The 16131-nt window shown below is 42.1% G+C and overlaps 2 protein-coding genes across 2 annotated transcripts in view; both read left to right on the plus strand.

Moving 5' to 3' along the window:
• The window catches only part of LOC118420299 (E3 ubiquitin-protein ligase MARCHF8-like), a 17248-nt gene extending 9887 nt beyond the window's left edge, over positions 1–7361 (plus strand). The window contains exons 2-5 of the mRNA XM_035827035.1: positions 152–311; positions 908–1156; positions 1677–1845; positions 5333–7361. Of these exons, the coding sequence (XP_035682928.1) occupies positions 201–311; positions 908–1156; positions 1677–1845; positions 5333–5850 (1047 nt within the window). The 5' untranslated portion in view covers positions 152–200 and the 3' untranslated portion in view covers positions 5851–7361. The remainder of the gene's footprint in view (positions 1–151; positions 312–907; positions 1157–1676; positions 1846–5332) is intronic.
• A 932-nt stretch (positions 7362–8293) lies between these two features.
• On the plus strand, positions 8294–15188 carry LOC118419596 (formin-2-like). The gene is made up of 8 exons (XM_035826047.1): positions 8294–8424; positions 10997–11062; positions 11706–11774; positions 12504–12598; positions 13387–13480; positions 13897–14010; positions 14406–14510; positions 14601–15188. Exons 1-8 carry the CDS (start codon positions 8380–8382, stop codon positions 14982–14984), a joined length of 972 nt encoding a protein of 323 aa, XP_035681940.1. The 5' UTR covers positions 8294–8379; the 3' UTR covers positions 14985–15188.
• Positions 15189–16131: the final 943 nt, after the last annotated feature.

Below are 16131 nucleotides of genomic sequence, written 5' to 3' on the forward strand. Positions count from 1 at the left end.
CTACATTTCTTTTGGAGACAGGCGAAAATCGATGCGTGCACGGATGTTATCCATAATAAAATCAAGTAGGTGTGATGAACAACAAGGACGACGTGTTGTCATCTCAGAACACTGGACACACGATGCAGTAATTTACATGTTACCCATTCAGGTTGAGCAACCGGGTTGGCTGACAATAGAATCCAAGCGGAAGTGACGTCATGTACGACGCGGAAGATACCACTGATGTACGGGTGGTGGAGGGACAGCAGGGATCGCAGAAACGGAGCAGCATGTCGGCATTTTATGGAATCAAGGAAACGGCAGACGTGGTAAGAATAGGTCTATTACCTACGTAACGTTATACGTTCAACAATGACCAATTGGCATACGTAATACATCAGTAACCCCTTTCGAAAACAAACTACAGATGTCTACATTTTGCAATATAGAATTTTGGTTCGAAGCAACCTAAGCAATGTTATATCGTTGAAAGTGAAAATAATCTGGATAAGCCATCTGTATAATATTGATATTTAATGCACTATTTTGGTACATTTACATCATTATTTCATAAATTGAACCGATTCAAACAGCGCAGAAACAAGTCGCACGTGGATTCCTGATCAAGACCTAATATCTTGGGGTTCCAAATAATATGGAATATCCTCGTGCGACTTGTCTCTGGGCAGTAAATCTTTTCAATCTTAAATAGACTGCCTTAGCCAGAATATTTCCACTTTTAACGCTGTAATATTGCTTAGTTTGCCTTTAACGTCAACGGAGGTTGAAAGAGGGAATTCCGTAACATTGTATCAGCAGCCACTTGTATGCAAGATGAGATGCTGAGAATGAAAAAAAAAACCCTCAGTATTATGAAAATCGAAATTCTTTCCACCAAAGAAATTACATGTATTTCATTTTGCAGTCGGACTTCGCTTACGTTCGGCCATATTCGCCGGAATCTACGTCATCCTCGGTAAATGCCGAAATATGCCGCATATGTCTCGAAGGTCGACGAGCCGGATTTCTCGCCCGACCCTGCCGATGTAACGGAACGAGCGCGTTTGTTCACCTGCCTTGTCTGAAGGAGTGGCTTCTCAAGTCCAACTCCTCCAGGTGTGAGCTATGTAGGTTCAAGTTCAAGACCAGGAGAAGATGGAAACCACTCAGGGAGGTGGGTGGATGTGTTACAGTAAGCCTAGCCCATCAACGTCATATCACGGAGGTTATGCAGTGGTTTTGCTGATGCATATAGAAAATATTTAACTTCGACAGCACAACCAAACCAAAAATAATACCTTCCCGTGAATTAGTAGATTCTTCCATTGACCTCATGGCCTGGTATGTCTGCCATTTTTTTTACAACTACTATAGCTAGTTATACCACACAAAGACCAAATACAATACCTCCCCATAAACAAGTAGTTTCTTCCATTGACCACGTGACCTGGTATGTCTGTCATTTTTTTATAAACCACAAGCTTCTACCATCTATGAACTCCTGTTACTGTCGTAAGTATGACTTTTGCTGTGATAACAGTTCAGCTCCTGTCCAACCGCAGTATTCCCAGAAGGAGGTTCTAGCCGCTATGATTGACAAATTCAAAATCACCACAAACACCCAGACACACTGAAAACAAAATTCTTCGCACACAAAGACAACATATAGGTGATCGTCCATCTTGTTCTGTCAGTGGGTCCTGTTTAACCTGTCCCCGGAGAACGTGACGTACCTGAAGATCATCATCGTCATCACAGTCCTGCTGCTGCTCTTCACGCTGACAGGAGTGTACCTGTGCTCTGACGTCAGCACCAAGGGACGAGACATCAAACAACAAGACGTGCCGGCATGGAAAGTCATGAGTAAGTAACTAAGTTGTTCCTGCCGAAATAATTTCATCAGGTTGGTAGAATATAGGCTATAGGAGAATACTTGTACACGACCGGGTTGAACTTACTTGCTTACGTTTGGGTGTCTATCCGACACCTTCCTCAGAGCCTCTGACTGGAGTTCTGCTTCTCGATCGCCGCTATATATAGGCGATGAAGGTGGCGCTTTTGCTGCGAGAACACTATCCCAAACTTGGTCAAGTTTGTATCCCCGCTCGTTCATATAGCGGCGAGAAGCAGAACTCCAGTAAGAAGCTCTGAGGAAGGTGTCTGATAGACACCGAAACGTAAGCAAGTAAGTTTAACCTGGTTGTGTACAATACAAGAATTCTCCTATATCCTAAGTTGTTCCTGGTTCCAAACTGGTAATCATGGGTAGGGCATCTCGGTTGGGTCTGCACACTTTTCTTGAAATGAAATGAGTAGAAATGAAATGGGGGTCCTAAGTTCGAGGAGGTGCCTGGGCACGCCAACGAGCAGGGCTCGAAATACCACATGCATATGCAAGTCTTTGCTTGTAGAATTGGTGTGGTGCAAGCATTCTCAGACCATTCTTGCACCAGATTAGAAAAAGTTTACACGCACCAAGAATGATGCTACCTGTCCTTTCAAGGTAAAAAAATAACCCTGATCACATATACACCTGTAAATTTTCAGAAGAGGTGATATGGGCTAGGGTTGATAATCCACTACTTAAGGTTGTGCAAGTAAATTTCGTTTGGTGCAAGTGACACTGCAAGTTGACCCCAAAATGTATTTCGAGTCTTGAAGAGGAAGGTCTAGCAACCCTCTCTGTAACTTTGAAAATATACCCTGCTCCGGAAACAGCAACATTTTGCCCTGTGTGCCACCAGCTATAGACACAACAAGGGTCTGTACGATTGTAGAATCTGACCGGTCACAGCAAGTACGAAAGTCCATGTTTTGGGTCATCTCAATACATCATAAGTTAAAGTTACATGTAACTGCAAGTGTCAATATAAGTGGAAATCTTTAGATTCAGAATAGTATTCGCGTTTCATCTAGGCGTTGACGTTGTGTACTATTATGTAATATGGTTGCGTGCCTGCTACAGCTGTCAATTATATAAAATTTGTCAATACAATTCGAGCAGAGATGAGAAACAAATTTAGACGAGAGGATAAAGCTTGCGTTCATTGCAGAAACGCCTGGAAATCTTATTACATCGCAAACTTTCCTTCACACCAACTGAGAACATTGGTACGGCACTTTTATCCAATATTGTGTAAGTCCTTGATTTGACTCCTGCAGCGTGTATATGCATGTTTACTGCTATAAAGCCTCCGGCTGGTTACTTTGTAGTCTTTGCAAGCAAAATAAGATCAAAGAATTTCCTTTCCACACATCCTTAGTAGAAAATAACGAAGTGCCTGCGGGTTTGGGATGGAAGAGAAGGAGTTGTTTGGGTACAAATTAAAGCTTGTTATCCTCATCTTGAAAGGCCATCCGGAATCATTTTTTTCCTCCTTTGATTCATATATCATGGCAATTATGGCACATTATTATTTTAACATTTCAAAGAGCACAGGAAATTTCCTGAGGATATCTATATGGATACGACGAATGAGATGAAAACATGCGTTGAAACTTCAAAGGGTTACGTAAAGTTAGCCCGTTTGAAGCGATTTAGAGCGCCGTGTATATGCGTCTTGTCTGGGGGCAGGCAACGGGAAAGATTGGTGGATGATAAATAGCTAGCAGAGAATGCATGGATATGCGACTGAAATATCAAGAAAAACAGAAAACCCGAAAAAAATGGAGAAAACTGGTGGTTTGCAGATATTCTATGGTGCCCTAACGGTCAAATAGTTAGACTAAGGGAGATGTGCCTGTTTAGGGTTGTAAGATTTATCTCTCCACTTTTTTAATATTATAGTGTGTACAAACTAAGGGCTATACTCATATAACGTCTGTTTGTGTGTGTTGGGGGGGGGGGGGGCTTACAGCGCCGTCTATATGTCTACGATACCTATGCAATGAAAAGATATAATAGTATGAAATGGACTAACGACCAATGATTGTAATCATCTTTCATGGACCAATTGATTGACTGATTGCTTGTCGAAGAAGAACTGCCTCTCCTTTCAAATATTAGTCTTACTCTGAAGCATGTGTAGCGCAGATGGCACGAGTATTCTTTGAACTCTCCCTAATTACGCTGCCAGACGGTCGGGCTAGCGGAAGGGACCTGACATTCTCCTAATTGCAAGGAGTGGCAGCCTGTTAATAACACATGAGCTACCTCAAAGGAGCTCGTGGCTTGCCGCGTGAGCTGCATGAAGGCTGTATTAGCTTAATCTCCAAGCAGATCCTACAGTAGCATGAAATAGTATCAGAAGCTGGCAGAGGAGTGAAGTCGGCCTAGGAGTGTGTTTGGCTACCAATGTCCGTCTGACTCCCTTTGGCCGGCTATACTCCTTGGCCAGCTTTGATACTATTCTATGGCACCTTAGGATGGTCTAGGATCTGCTTGGTGATTAGTGCAAGGTGGCATCGGGCAATTCAAGATATTCACTTATGCCAAAACGTACTTTAAATTTATCAGTGTAAAGTGTAAGTTATATGTAAAAATAAAAAAAAGAATATTGAATATAAATATAAATAGATATAAAAATATATAATATATGAAAAAGAATATTTCAATTGAACCTCAGATGTTTTCTGGGACACTCTAAGCGCCCTAGTTAGCAGCTGTATGCTACATGTGTGCAGTTGATCACAGGTTTGCCCTATGTTTGCTGTTTTGCCTGCCACGGTGTTTATTTGCTCATGGATGCATCATGCTAAGGCAGAAGTGTATAATGAAGGAAATGGGTGTTATCATTTTGATTGGAAGGGGTGTTTTGGTGATGCTATGAGGCATGAAAAAATTAGTGTAATGCCCTTCTTTGAAAATGAGTGAATGGGTCAAGATCGTCATAATGCTTATTTAGCTAGTTATAATAGATGCTAATAATGCAAATAGGATCCGATATGCATAATTGATGAGAAAGTGCCATTAGGCCATAGTGGTAAGTGGCGGGAGTTCGATACTTGCAATATTTCTAAGTTCATTATAAGGTCAACATGATCAAACGAAATTATGCAAATCATCGCAGCATTTGCATGACTGAGAAAATAGTACAATAGGCTTGATTACCTTTGCCTATGTTGTACCTAATTCTTATGAGTAATGAGAAAATGCTTTAATCTCGTGGTAAATGACAGGAATTTCTTACTTTTGGAATTTGGAAGTCATGTACAGGTGAACATCATTGATCATTAATTATACAAATGAGGACCCCATTTGCATGAGTTAGAAAAAATGCAATTAAGATTGATATGTAAGAAAGTAAGAATGGAAGAAAGAAGTGGTGTAGGTTTGGGCTAGGAGCTTGCTCTTGATTAGTTCAAGGGGCATAGCAGAACAAACAAATAACGAACTTTTCTTCTGCCTCAGGTATATCAGTGCTGTCGCTGTGCTCCGGCGCGCTGTACGTGATCGGGTGCCTGTACTGCTGTTGCCGCTGCGGAGGCGTCTGGCGCGAGTGGACGGCCAAGAACCAGACCATGACGATCCTGCTTCCCCGCAGAGTCATCGCCGCCTGGTCGGAACCCGGCCAATACTTCACCAGCTACAGCGAGCTGAAGAGACCCCGGGCAGAAAAGCAGTCCCCACGACACGCTCTGAATGACGACACACCGCAGGGCGCCATGGGTAATGACGTCACGAGCGCTGAACAAGATGGCGACCGCCCTGGTTCGTCCGCATCGGTAACGGTGAGCAGCTCGTGCGGATGGACGCGGGTACGGCGCCCAACCTTCATCAGCAGAAGCAATAACTCCATCCTGGCCCGCTACTTCGGCAGAAGCAGGTCTCCTTCCGTAACGCCAGAGTTGACAGAGCTTGATGACGTCACAGATGTAAGTCGTATAGAATTACCGACGGAGACTGTCATTGACATGGGAATATTGTAGGTCTTGACCAAAAGTTTGAAACATCTATTGACCATCCATTGTTTAACAGATATTTTATAGGTACTGGAAAACCTTAAAAGAAGTTTGAATTTCATCATTCGCAAAGACCCTTAAGAGAAGCGATGTAATTTCGGGCAGTATTTGTTTCATTCTTTCAAGGAGAATAACTGAACAAAGGTTTGACGGAATTTTCTTCTGTTTAAGGTATATCTGTGTAACCTTTCTTTCATGATTGACATATGAGGCAAGATGTAAAAGTGTGGTTTAAAAGACAACGAAACACAAAACGTAAAAGATTTCGTTTTGAATTTTGTCTAAGAGACTGCAGTTCGTTGAGCAGCATCACTGTTTACTCAGTGTTTAACACTAGTTCGCCTTTATCTGCGGCGGGGTATTTAGGGATATCAAGTCGACGGACGGTGGTTTCAAACTATAATATTTTTGAAATCTTGCAAACCCTAAAGACTTTTTTATACCTCAGGACAGCTACGTTCAACTTGGGTAATGATTTTACGTACTAAATGTTTCGTGTATATGTTGTATTAAGCCCATTTGGGTAAGAACGTGCGAATAAAGACCATTCATTCATGTTTCCTCTGTATATAGACCACCCCGTTGATAAATGTGAACTAGCGTTGCAGCCTTAAATGGAAAGGGGCGTAATGACCATACCGTGCGGTGATGGTACCGTCAGCTTTTAGCTGACTGCGTGATGGCATCAGGTATCTGTATGACTTAAGCTAAGGGCACAACCCGCTGTACGTGCAAATACGTGCTGTCTACGTGCCAAAACGTGGGCAATCTTTTGGGATCCGTTAAAGTGGTAAGTACCGCCCCCGCACGCACGAACTCGTAGGGAATCCGACGGATTTTGGAGCACGCAGACACGCCGTAGAACTTTGCGTGCAGGCAAAACTTTGTGTGCCATCGGGCTGCGGATTCGCCAATACGGGTGACGCGCCTGCTCTGTACAGACTAAACGTTTTCATAAATACGTGACGGACGTGGCCTCCCAAGAAACGTACGGACAAATTGCACGTACGGCGGGCTGTGCCCTTAGCTTTATTTGTGGAAACTTGATGTTTGTACTTATCGTATCCCATTTTTGTTCTACCGGGTTTGATGCACATGCTTTCTTATCCAGTGAATATAATAGAAGGGTACGTTAAGGAATTTCATCTTAAGTTATTCAATGACAATGTGCTGTTGATGGTCTACGTGTGCAGTACTTCGGACTTAGTATGTTACTTTGATCATATGATCAATGGATTTTTTGATGGAATGATATATTAGATGTAATTCTTATACAGAGAAAGTCTTTTTTTGTATTTGTGTCTCTATTATTGTTGTAGAAGTTTGCTTGGACGCAGTTTTATTTGTGCCTGTGTCAATGTAAGATCCAAGAGATTTAAAACCCTGAATGTACGAAGATTCGTGCTTTGATAGCCTTTATGATGAATCTGAAATCAATTTGTGCTATTTTGGGAAACAGATTAAAGATATTTCCATGGTAATACACGCGGCGTTCTTTGTTTTTGTTCGTCTGCAGTGGGCGTCAACTATAAGGTGGGCTTTGTATACTTGGCAATTTTAGTAGTTACGTATCTATTCTCTCTAATTCAGCCTTAATACTGTAAATGCATTAAAGTTCGCGGGGATTTATTTTCGCGGTAGCGAGGAAATGCATGGAGATTTCGCGGTGGTTTTAAGTTCGCGGTAGCGCCATAGTTTGTAGTCTCTTACTATAATGGAAAAATGTTCGCGGTGGTTTTAAGTTCGCGGTGAACTGCTGGCCACCGCGAACATAAAACCACCGCGAACATTTCTGCATTTGCAGTAATATAGTGCCTTGTGGAGGCTCTGCTAAACCGGGCTGAGGTTTCCACTCCTGTTGTAGTGGGCGTGGCCTGTAACCAGCTATCAACCAATCAGAGAATCGGCTTTACCTAAAGAAAACATTCAGGTAATTCCCTGATTGGTTGATAGCCTAAAAAGTGGAAACCTCAGCCTGGTTTCGCAGAGCCTCCCCAAGGCATTTTGCATGGGCGAAAGACGAGGCTCTTGTTTGTTTGTTTGTTTATTCTTTATTTAACCACTGTGAAAGCATATCACTTGACGGCGTTTTTCAAAGCCCCCTGGGGGGAGAACCCCGAACATAAGTCATACATAAAGTTCAACGAAACCAAATTAAATTCAATAGCATAATCATACATCAAGTTCTATGAAACCAAATTACTTAAGTAGCATAAACATAAGGATTGTAAAAAAGAAAAAAAAACAGAATTAACGTAGATAACATAAAATCATACTGCCATAACTTAGATTACATAAAATCATATTGCCATAACTTAGATAGCATAAAACCATACTACTTTGCGTAGGAAAACAGTTGTTCTGTCAAGCAAATAGTTCCCTACCCGGGTTAAAGGTTACACGGGGCAACGTCCGAACCCGTGAGGTCATAGACTGAAGTATACAGGAAGTAGACTGAGGGAGTCGTCACAGGACATATTATCAACACCTGCCAACATGGACCCTGCAACCTTCCATAGCTTGGAATGTCGGCTCGAAGATGTAAGTACACATGTGATATATCATACGTACTAATCATTACCCCAGGTCATACATTTCCTCAGCACCCCAAGAAATGTGTCTCAAGGGATTTCCAATGGTCCGGGATAATGCACTCCTGTATATCTAAACTGTGCATACTTTGGGGGCGGGGGTTGCACTGGGCATCTCTCATACATACCGTTCTTGTGGATTTATATAACCCGGTGGCTAAATGTTGATTGAGGTTGGCTTATCTTACGTGACATACCAATCTACCGTACCGTCAAAAATATGGTGTTTTATGAGCGTCAGAGCTAACGCAGATCATACAATATGCATGTATGTGAACTATACAATAAGTGTGGAAAGAGAGGGGAAGTTACATTTGCAGAAGAGTGCCGGCAGTATCAGAAGGCTCCTTTACACGATGAGGAACAAACCATTGTTCAAAGGAAACAGGACATGATTGGGATTCTAACACTGTTTACCAGACACTAATCCTTTACTTCATGCTTCCAATGCGTCACATACCGACTGTCTCTACACCGTAGCGTGACAGCATCAGAACAATAACTACATGCCATGTGTTTGTTTTCAGTTGAAATATTTACGTGTATCTGCCATCCATTTTGTACAGCATTGTCAATACTGACACGTACTGGCATTGCAAACGTTAACACATGCAACACTTCCCCTTTCTATAACTACCCGTTTCGTTTTCTGGACAAAAGCAGCATTTCTTACTTCCTGAAACAGTTTCCTAAAATGCGCGGCCATCTAAACTCTAATCCTCCGGCTAGTTGGATAGACCTGGCTGTATTTCTCTCTGTACAGCCGAATAAATCAAATCAAATCAAAAGAATTCGTAGATACCCCAAAGCCCATGGAAATGAACATTGGATATCATTGAAGTCATACCATAATAGATTCAAACGCTGATACTACAAAGGCGGCTCATGTAAAAGTTATATATAGATATTGGTTTCCGCGGAATCTGAATTTGAAATAACTCCACTTGTTTAAAAAAAAGTGCTTTCTAAATTTCGACGAAGGTGCTAAATATGACCATTCATTGACAAAATATTGCAACAAATTTGAAGAAAACACCGTCGATGCAAGGAGGTTAGAAAACCTAGCTCTTTGGTTTATGTTACGTCTTTTTTAAATTCTCCATATCACCCTTGAATCTTTGCCCTTGTCACTACGTGCAAAGTACTGTCTACATGATCAATAAGGTCACGGGAGGTCAAATTGACACTGTGGACAATAATCTACCTGATGTTAGTGTTTACACATTGGAAAACATATACTGTACATCTTAACATCTTAGCGGTGAGTCTGAGTTTTCGCGTTTTCTCTTGCTTCGCCTCGGTAAACGATCTCACAACACGGCGAATATAATGTTATTTTTTTGCTTCAAATTGTTATTCGCCTTGAAAACCTCCTTCCCATTCAGACTGCGAAATTAGATCCCCACAAAATTATAATATGGATTTAAAGTGCAGGTTTTTTTTTGCACACCAATAGTGCATGTTGCAATTGATTTTCCCAATTTGCCGTCAATTGAAAAAAAAAATATTGGAAAATGGATACTGATGTCATTCGTTGCCAAAGTAAATTCCAAAGTTAAAGGAGGAAGTGAAAATTTGCCATACTCTGTAGTCATTTGTTCAACCTTCCTGGCAACTTTCATAATACATTCGGCGCGGAAAAGTTTTGGGTTTCCAGAGGATGTCGTAGTGTCGATTCCACATTACCAAGAGGGTCTTTCTTGCCTTTTGTTCCAACGTTTTGAAAATCTTTATAACATAATAAATGTGATAAGTAACTGTTTAGAACTATTTCTAACATCTGTGTGATGTTCTAAATATTTTCTACAGTGTTCATACATGTTAGAAACATTTCTAACATCAAATCCATTATTTCTGTTAGTTTCTAAACTGTTTCAACATAGGTTCATCATTTGTGATCACATGTGATCACATGTTCGAACAGTGAAACAAAATGATGAAACTGGGTCAGCGGGCTGGGAAGAGGGCAATTCACACATCCCTGCCAAGTACAAGAAATTGTGTCTGGCTGAAAGCTTTTCACAAAAGAGCCACTAGTGTCTACTAAAGAAAATCTAAAAATACAAGACCCAAACAAAAGGCCCAGCTTAGCAGCTTGGTGTATGGGGGTAATAAAAGTTTTTATGGAGTAAAAAAATGACGCAAATTGTTGGAACATATGATCACTTGTTCCAACAATGACAAAAACACATAGATGTTTCTAAATTGTTCTAAATAAAGAGATATTTGTACCATTAATTTCCCAATGTTTCCAACATATATAGATAGGTTCAAACATGTTCAAACTTCCATTTTCAATTGTTTGAACAATTTAGAACGTCAGTGACTAAAATATTCTTTTGCTTAGAATAGTTCAAACTTATTACAAATATTATTTCAAACCCCTCTCGGTGAAATGATCAAATGAACCTGCCCTACTACTTTGTTCTCCTAACGGCAGTCTTGATACATTTCATTGGTGCCTTAGAAAGTTGTACTACGCAATCCCTGTCGGATGTTATCATGTTTTATTTCTATCTCAGGCAACATTCTCTAAAGACAAGCTGTCGGTACTGAATTCCTCCCAGGGGTATTTCAACGGTCATCAGGTAGGCCATCACTCTTCTTCAGCGTTACTAGAATGAACTGGCAGAACAATTCAATACAAACACGTCCTGGTATATAATATGTAGATAACATAAACCCATTATATTTACTGTCTTGTCTTTGCACCCACAAACCATTTGTCTGAGTTCCTTTAAGTTAGTGTTTTCCTTTATTTTCCCTATGTTTATTTGTCATTACTAGTATCACTTGTTACTAACACCATGCCCACTAGTACTGCTAGTAATCCCTGCTACAGGGGCTCAGCAGTAATGAAAGAAGAAAAAGCACAGCTAACTAGAAAAACTGGTTAAACATATCAATTCACTAACTCCTAAGGATCTATGCAAATGTAACTCAAATGTCACTCATATTTGCATAGTTCCCGATGGTAGGGCAATACCATAGCATACGATCCTAGTTAGCTGTGCTTGTAGTGAATTGTTCTAAGCTTCATTTAAACGTATGAATACTACAAAGTTTTCTTATTTGATACTTAAATCTAGACTTGAATAATCATTTCTTTTCCTGTGATGATCTGTTGTAAAACTTAATACATACATACTGTAATCATGTGCGTGAGGTTCAGTTAGCTATCGCATGGTGGCGTTGTTGACTGGTCATTTTGCATCTCTTTCTGTGTTTCAGGTGGCTCGTGTTCTTACTGCGTTTCCACACGACAGCGACAAACTCAAAGCGCTCCAGGCAATACAGGGGGTGAGTATTACATATTTTGCAGAGCAGAACTATAAATTGAGTTACGATGGAGTTATGTATAGTATAGCACAGCCCCTGTCACACACATCTGTTGATATCGATCGTCAGAAGGTCGTTGAATCTAGAAATCGAGCGCATTTTTCAACTGAAAATTTACCCCATCAAATTGGTCGAATCGGACACCTGAAAGATAATTTGTACGTAATACCTATCCTGGGTACCATCCGTATTCTACCGGGGCTCCTTACACTCGCTACCCCTAGGAGAATACGTATGGTACCCAGGCTACGTAATACCGGACGTATCACAGTAAATGATGTAGAGCTCTCAGACTCGCCAGTTGATTGATTCCCCGGCTATGTGACAGGGAAATAACGAACAGATCATTTAATTGTAAATCAGAACATAAGCCATCATTTCTCTGCCAATCGCGAGCCTTGTTTCTTGTAATTGAATCCACACAGCGTAGTCTTCCAAGGGTTAGCTGTGTACTAATCTACGAATACAGTATATTCACTCAGAGTTTATTATGGCAGCTTTTGGACTCAGTTTGTAATGGCAGCATTTGGTTTGCCTACAAAATCTTGGGGAGGCTGAGGCTGTACATAAACTCGCCCCCCTCATCCTTTAGATGATATTGGAAGAAATCACAGCGACGACATTTTGTGTTGAAGTTTGTTGACGATGTTATATACCATATCCCTGCTCTTCGTTACTGCACACCTATAGCGACTGTACCCGATGACATGTGCAGAAGCAGCTCAGGTACTGGGGACATCTTCATTCTCCAACCACAAGCTGAAGATGTTGGAGATCATCGCTCGGTTAGTGTCATTCTCTCCGCAAATTTTATCTTAAATTTATCTGGTGTATTGGCAGCCAGTGCCATAGGCAGGTGCCCAAAATTAGTAATTAGACTGATTAACGTGGTCGAGGCAGCACGGGACCCCCGTTTTACGTCCCTCCTGGAAAACAGTTTCGTGGAATGACCATGCTTGGTCCGGCTACAGCAATCCGTTTGTCCTTGGTTGGTCGCCCATCCAAGAACTGACCGGACTGTCGCGTTGGTTAACTTCCGAGATCGAGGGATCGGGTGCGTGTATCCAACGTTATACGTTGTTAAACGTATAACACACGCTGTCTACTAGTATGCATTATTCGTAATAGTATAACAGCAGTATTATAAACAACACAGATATGACCTCCAGTCAAAAGGGGCATAAATAATGCCACAAAAAGGATATCATATTGACATTCATTTAATCTCCAAAGCTAATACAACGGCGTAAAAACGATATGGACGAAAGCAAGCCATGGCCAATATGCATACATTTCGAAAATTGAGACCACAAAGTCAGTTATAAGAAATGAAGCGACATTACATGGTATTGCAGCCAACAAGAATCTTGTCCATACAATGTACTTTCTGTTGTATGCATCAATCTCTTTGACAAAAAGAAGACACGAACCTTTGAACCCTTGCAACACGATGTTACAAGTGACACAAAGTGTGATAGGACTAGTGTTACAGCCACTGCTGTGAGAATATTGCTAAAATGATTGCATCAAATATCATTCAGTCATCATGGTCATGACCCTTGTTCCCCTGCAGCAACATTAATGACGTCACTACCGGTGGTCACCAGATCCAGGAAGCGTTCGACTTCAGCAATGACAAGAAGAAGGCCATGGAGATCCTAAACAGGGTGAACTATATATAAAATTGTGTCATACACATTTTCCTACGCAGAGCATCACCCACAGCCTATACAATTTACATTGGAGCGGCTCTACTAAACCGGGCTGAGGTTTCCACTTTCGCAAGCTCGGCCTCTAAACAGCTGTCAGCCAATCAGAGAATCGCCTAAATGTTTTCTTCAAGATGATTGGATGAGGTTACAGGCAACACCCACAAAAGTGGAAACCTCCCCCCGCTTAAGCCCTCCCAATGACAAGGTATATTGAACATGTTGCGGGCAGGTCTCGGGCGCGGCTCTGCTCTAAAAGTGGTTATAACACGTGGTTTTACAGCTATAATTCATGGAAGGAAATTGTTTGTGCTCTACTGGTAAACTATCATCCGATGTTAAGTGACTCCTATCGATTCCTTCCCACTCTGCAGTACAGCGGCATGGGTGCAGGTGGAGGATGTCCAGCAGGTGCACCTGGCGGGTACCCCGGCGCTCCACCAATCACAGGCCCCTCTGCGCCTTTCGGCTCACCAGCCCTAGGACCGGTATGTTGTCACTTGTACCTTAGAGTCCGTCACAATTTTGTCTTAGAATCATCGTACGGTCTCAAATTGTATCTAGTAAACTGTAAATCGTGTCCTACGACGGTGATGCGGCCTCAACGTTTGTTACAAATGAAATATTTCTGGAAAGGAAGCGAATCTTCTTTCTTTGGTGAAATTCAGAAACGCAGTTTTTTTGTTGAATGATCAACGAGGTGTTTGTGTATCATCATCATCAGTGACTGGGTATGCAAGTAGGTAACTAGGTAATACAGCTTGGGTATTTGGAGGACTAGCAATTTACAACTAACTGCATAAAATTACTAAGTATGCATCTCCTACTGTTAACGTTATAACTGTCCCACAGACTCCCTGATGGTATGGTTTTTCACCCACAGGGCGCGGATCTCGGCGGCATGATGTCAGGGATGGGAGCCGCCATGAAGGCTGCGATGGGCGCGACTGTCCAGGGCGCTAACGCCATGGCACAGGCCATGGGAGCGGTGAGGATGAAACAGAAATAACCTTTTTACATTTCATCAATTACAGATTACTGACGATTTGTGTTTTAACTGTTCTCCTCTCATTTTCAGGGCTTTAACCAGGGCAAGGCTGGTTCGGGAGCCCCTCCACCCTATACAGGACCCTACCAGGGACAACCCACGACATCCTACCCGGGACAAACGCCGCCTGGCGGTCCCGGATACCCTTCTTCGCCGGGAGCCAGTTACCCTCCTGCGCCGGGAGCCGGCTATCCTCCTGCCCCGGGGTCCGGCTATCCTTCTGCCCCGGGAGCCGGCTACCCTCCTGCCCCTGGGGCCGGCTATCCTCCCGCCCCGGGGTCCGGCTACCCTCCGGCCCCGGGATCCGGCTATCCTCCCGCCCCGGGGTCAGGCTATCCTCCCGCGGGTGCACCGGGCTATCCTCCCGCTCCAGGGCCTGGATACCCTCAACCTGGACAGGGCTACCCTCAGTAGTGCTCAACTGGTTAACAATAGTTCTGATGGTTCAACAGTTATCAATGGCACTTATATGATAATCATGATATGACTTTCCTTGTCATCCCATTCCCAGTACAATAAAATAATTCTTCTTGACATTTTTATCTGTCTGTATATGTCGTTGATTGCCACACATTGTACCGGTTGCAATCGTTGTGCAATAAACTTGACTTGACTTGACTATGTTCATATATTTGTTCACTGTTGTTCGATTTAATGGAACTGATAGAAAATGACATAGAGAATATTGGCTAAAACAGAAGTACACTTAATGTCACCTTCACACATTTTGTGTCATGAACCATTCTTGAGACAACAATATGTAACTGGCCACATCTTCAAGGCCTTACAATGTTGGCAACGCCGTCAATAACAAAGCTTACATTATCACCCTGTACGTAATGCATACATCACAATTTTCTCTCCATACGACAGCAGAACTGTGAGTTGATACCATACTTGCAATGTTAATCAATATTGCTAGGTGGCATTTCAAAGTTATGTAGCGTCAGATTCGATCTATTGTTACCATGGTTATGAATGACTGACAAAGATGGCGGGAAGTGGAGAACACAAATCGTGAGTACACATGTACATACTTCTATTAACTGTGTTTTCTGCTCCTACGATAGTGTTGAGGTACCATGGCTTGTTCTGAACGTCTGTACTCGGTTGTGTTGTTGCCACTGAAGTATCGCAAACTAAAAGTTGCACTCAAAGCCTTTGCATCACAATCCTTGCCGAGTCACAGCGCCACTGACCTAATGGCGAGAAAATCGAGGACCTCGATATACTCAGTGAACATGCTTATCTGGTGGATGATAACTCTAGCCATGTCTGCTTTGCAACAGACATGTTGGTTATGTTTCTGTGTTACGTCAACGTCTGTGCAAAATGCATGGTTTACAAGAGAATGATTGTTTTGGCTGGAGGTATTGATGGCGTTAGTTTTCTATTATGTGAGTATGGGGAGGGGTGTCCTCATCTATGCTTACCGGACCTAGTCCATGCGTCGACAACTACAAATAAATATCTACATACGTGTAATCCACGATGACCATGAGCTTTGTCAATCTATAGCTAGTTTGTCTCGGTCATAACACCAACTGTAGTCTGAATGCAA

This window comes from Branchiostoma floridae, chromosome 7, assembly GCF_000003815.2.
Source record: "Branchiostoma floridae strain S238N-H82 chromosome 7, Bfl_VNyyK, whole genome shotgun sequence".
Classification (NCBI taxonomy): domain Eukaryota; kingdom Metazoa; phylum Chordata; class Leptocardii; order Amphioxiformes; family Branchiostomatidae; genus Branchiostoma; species Branchiostoma floridae.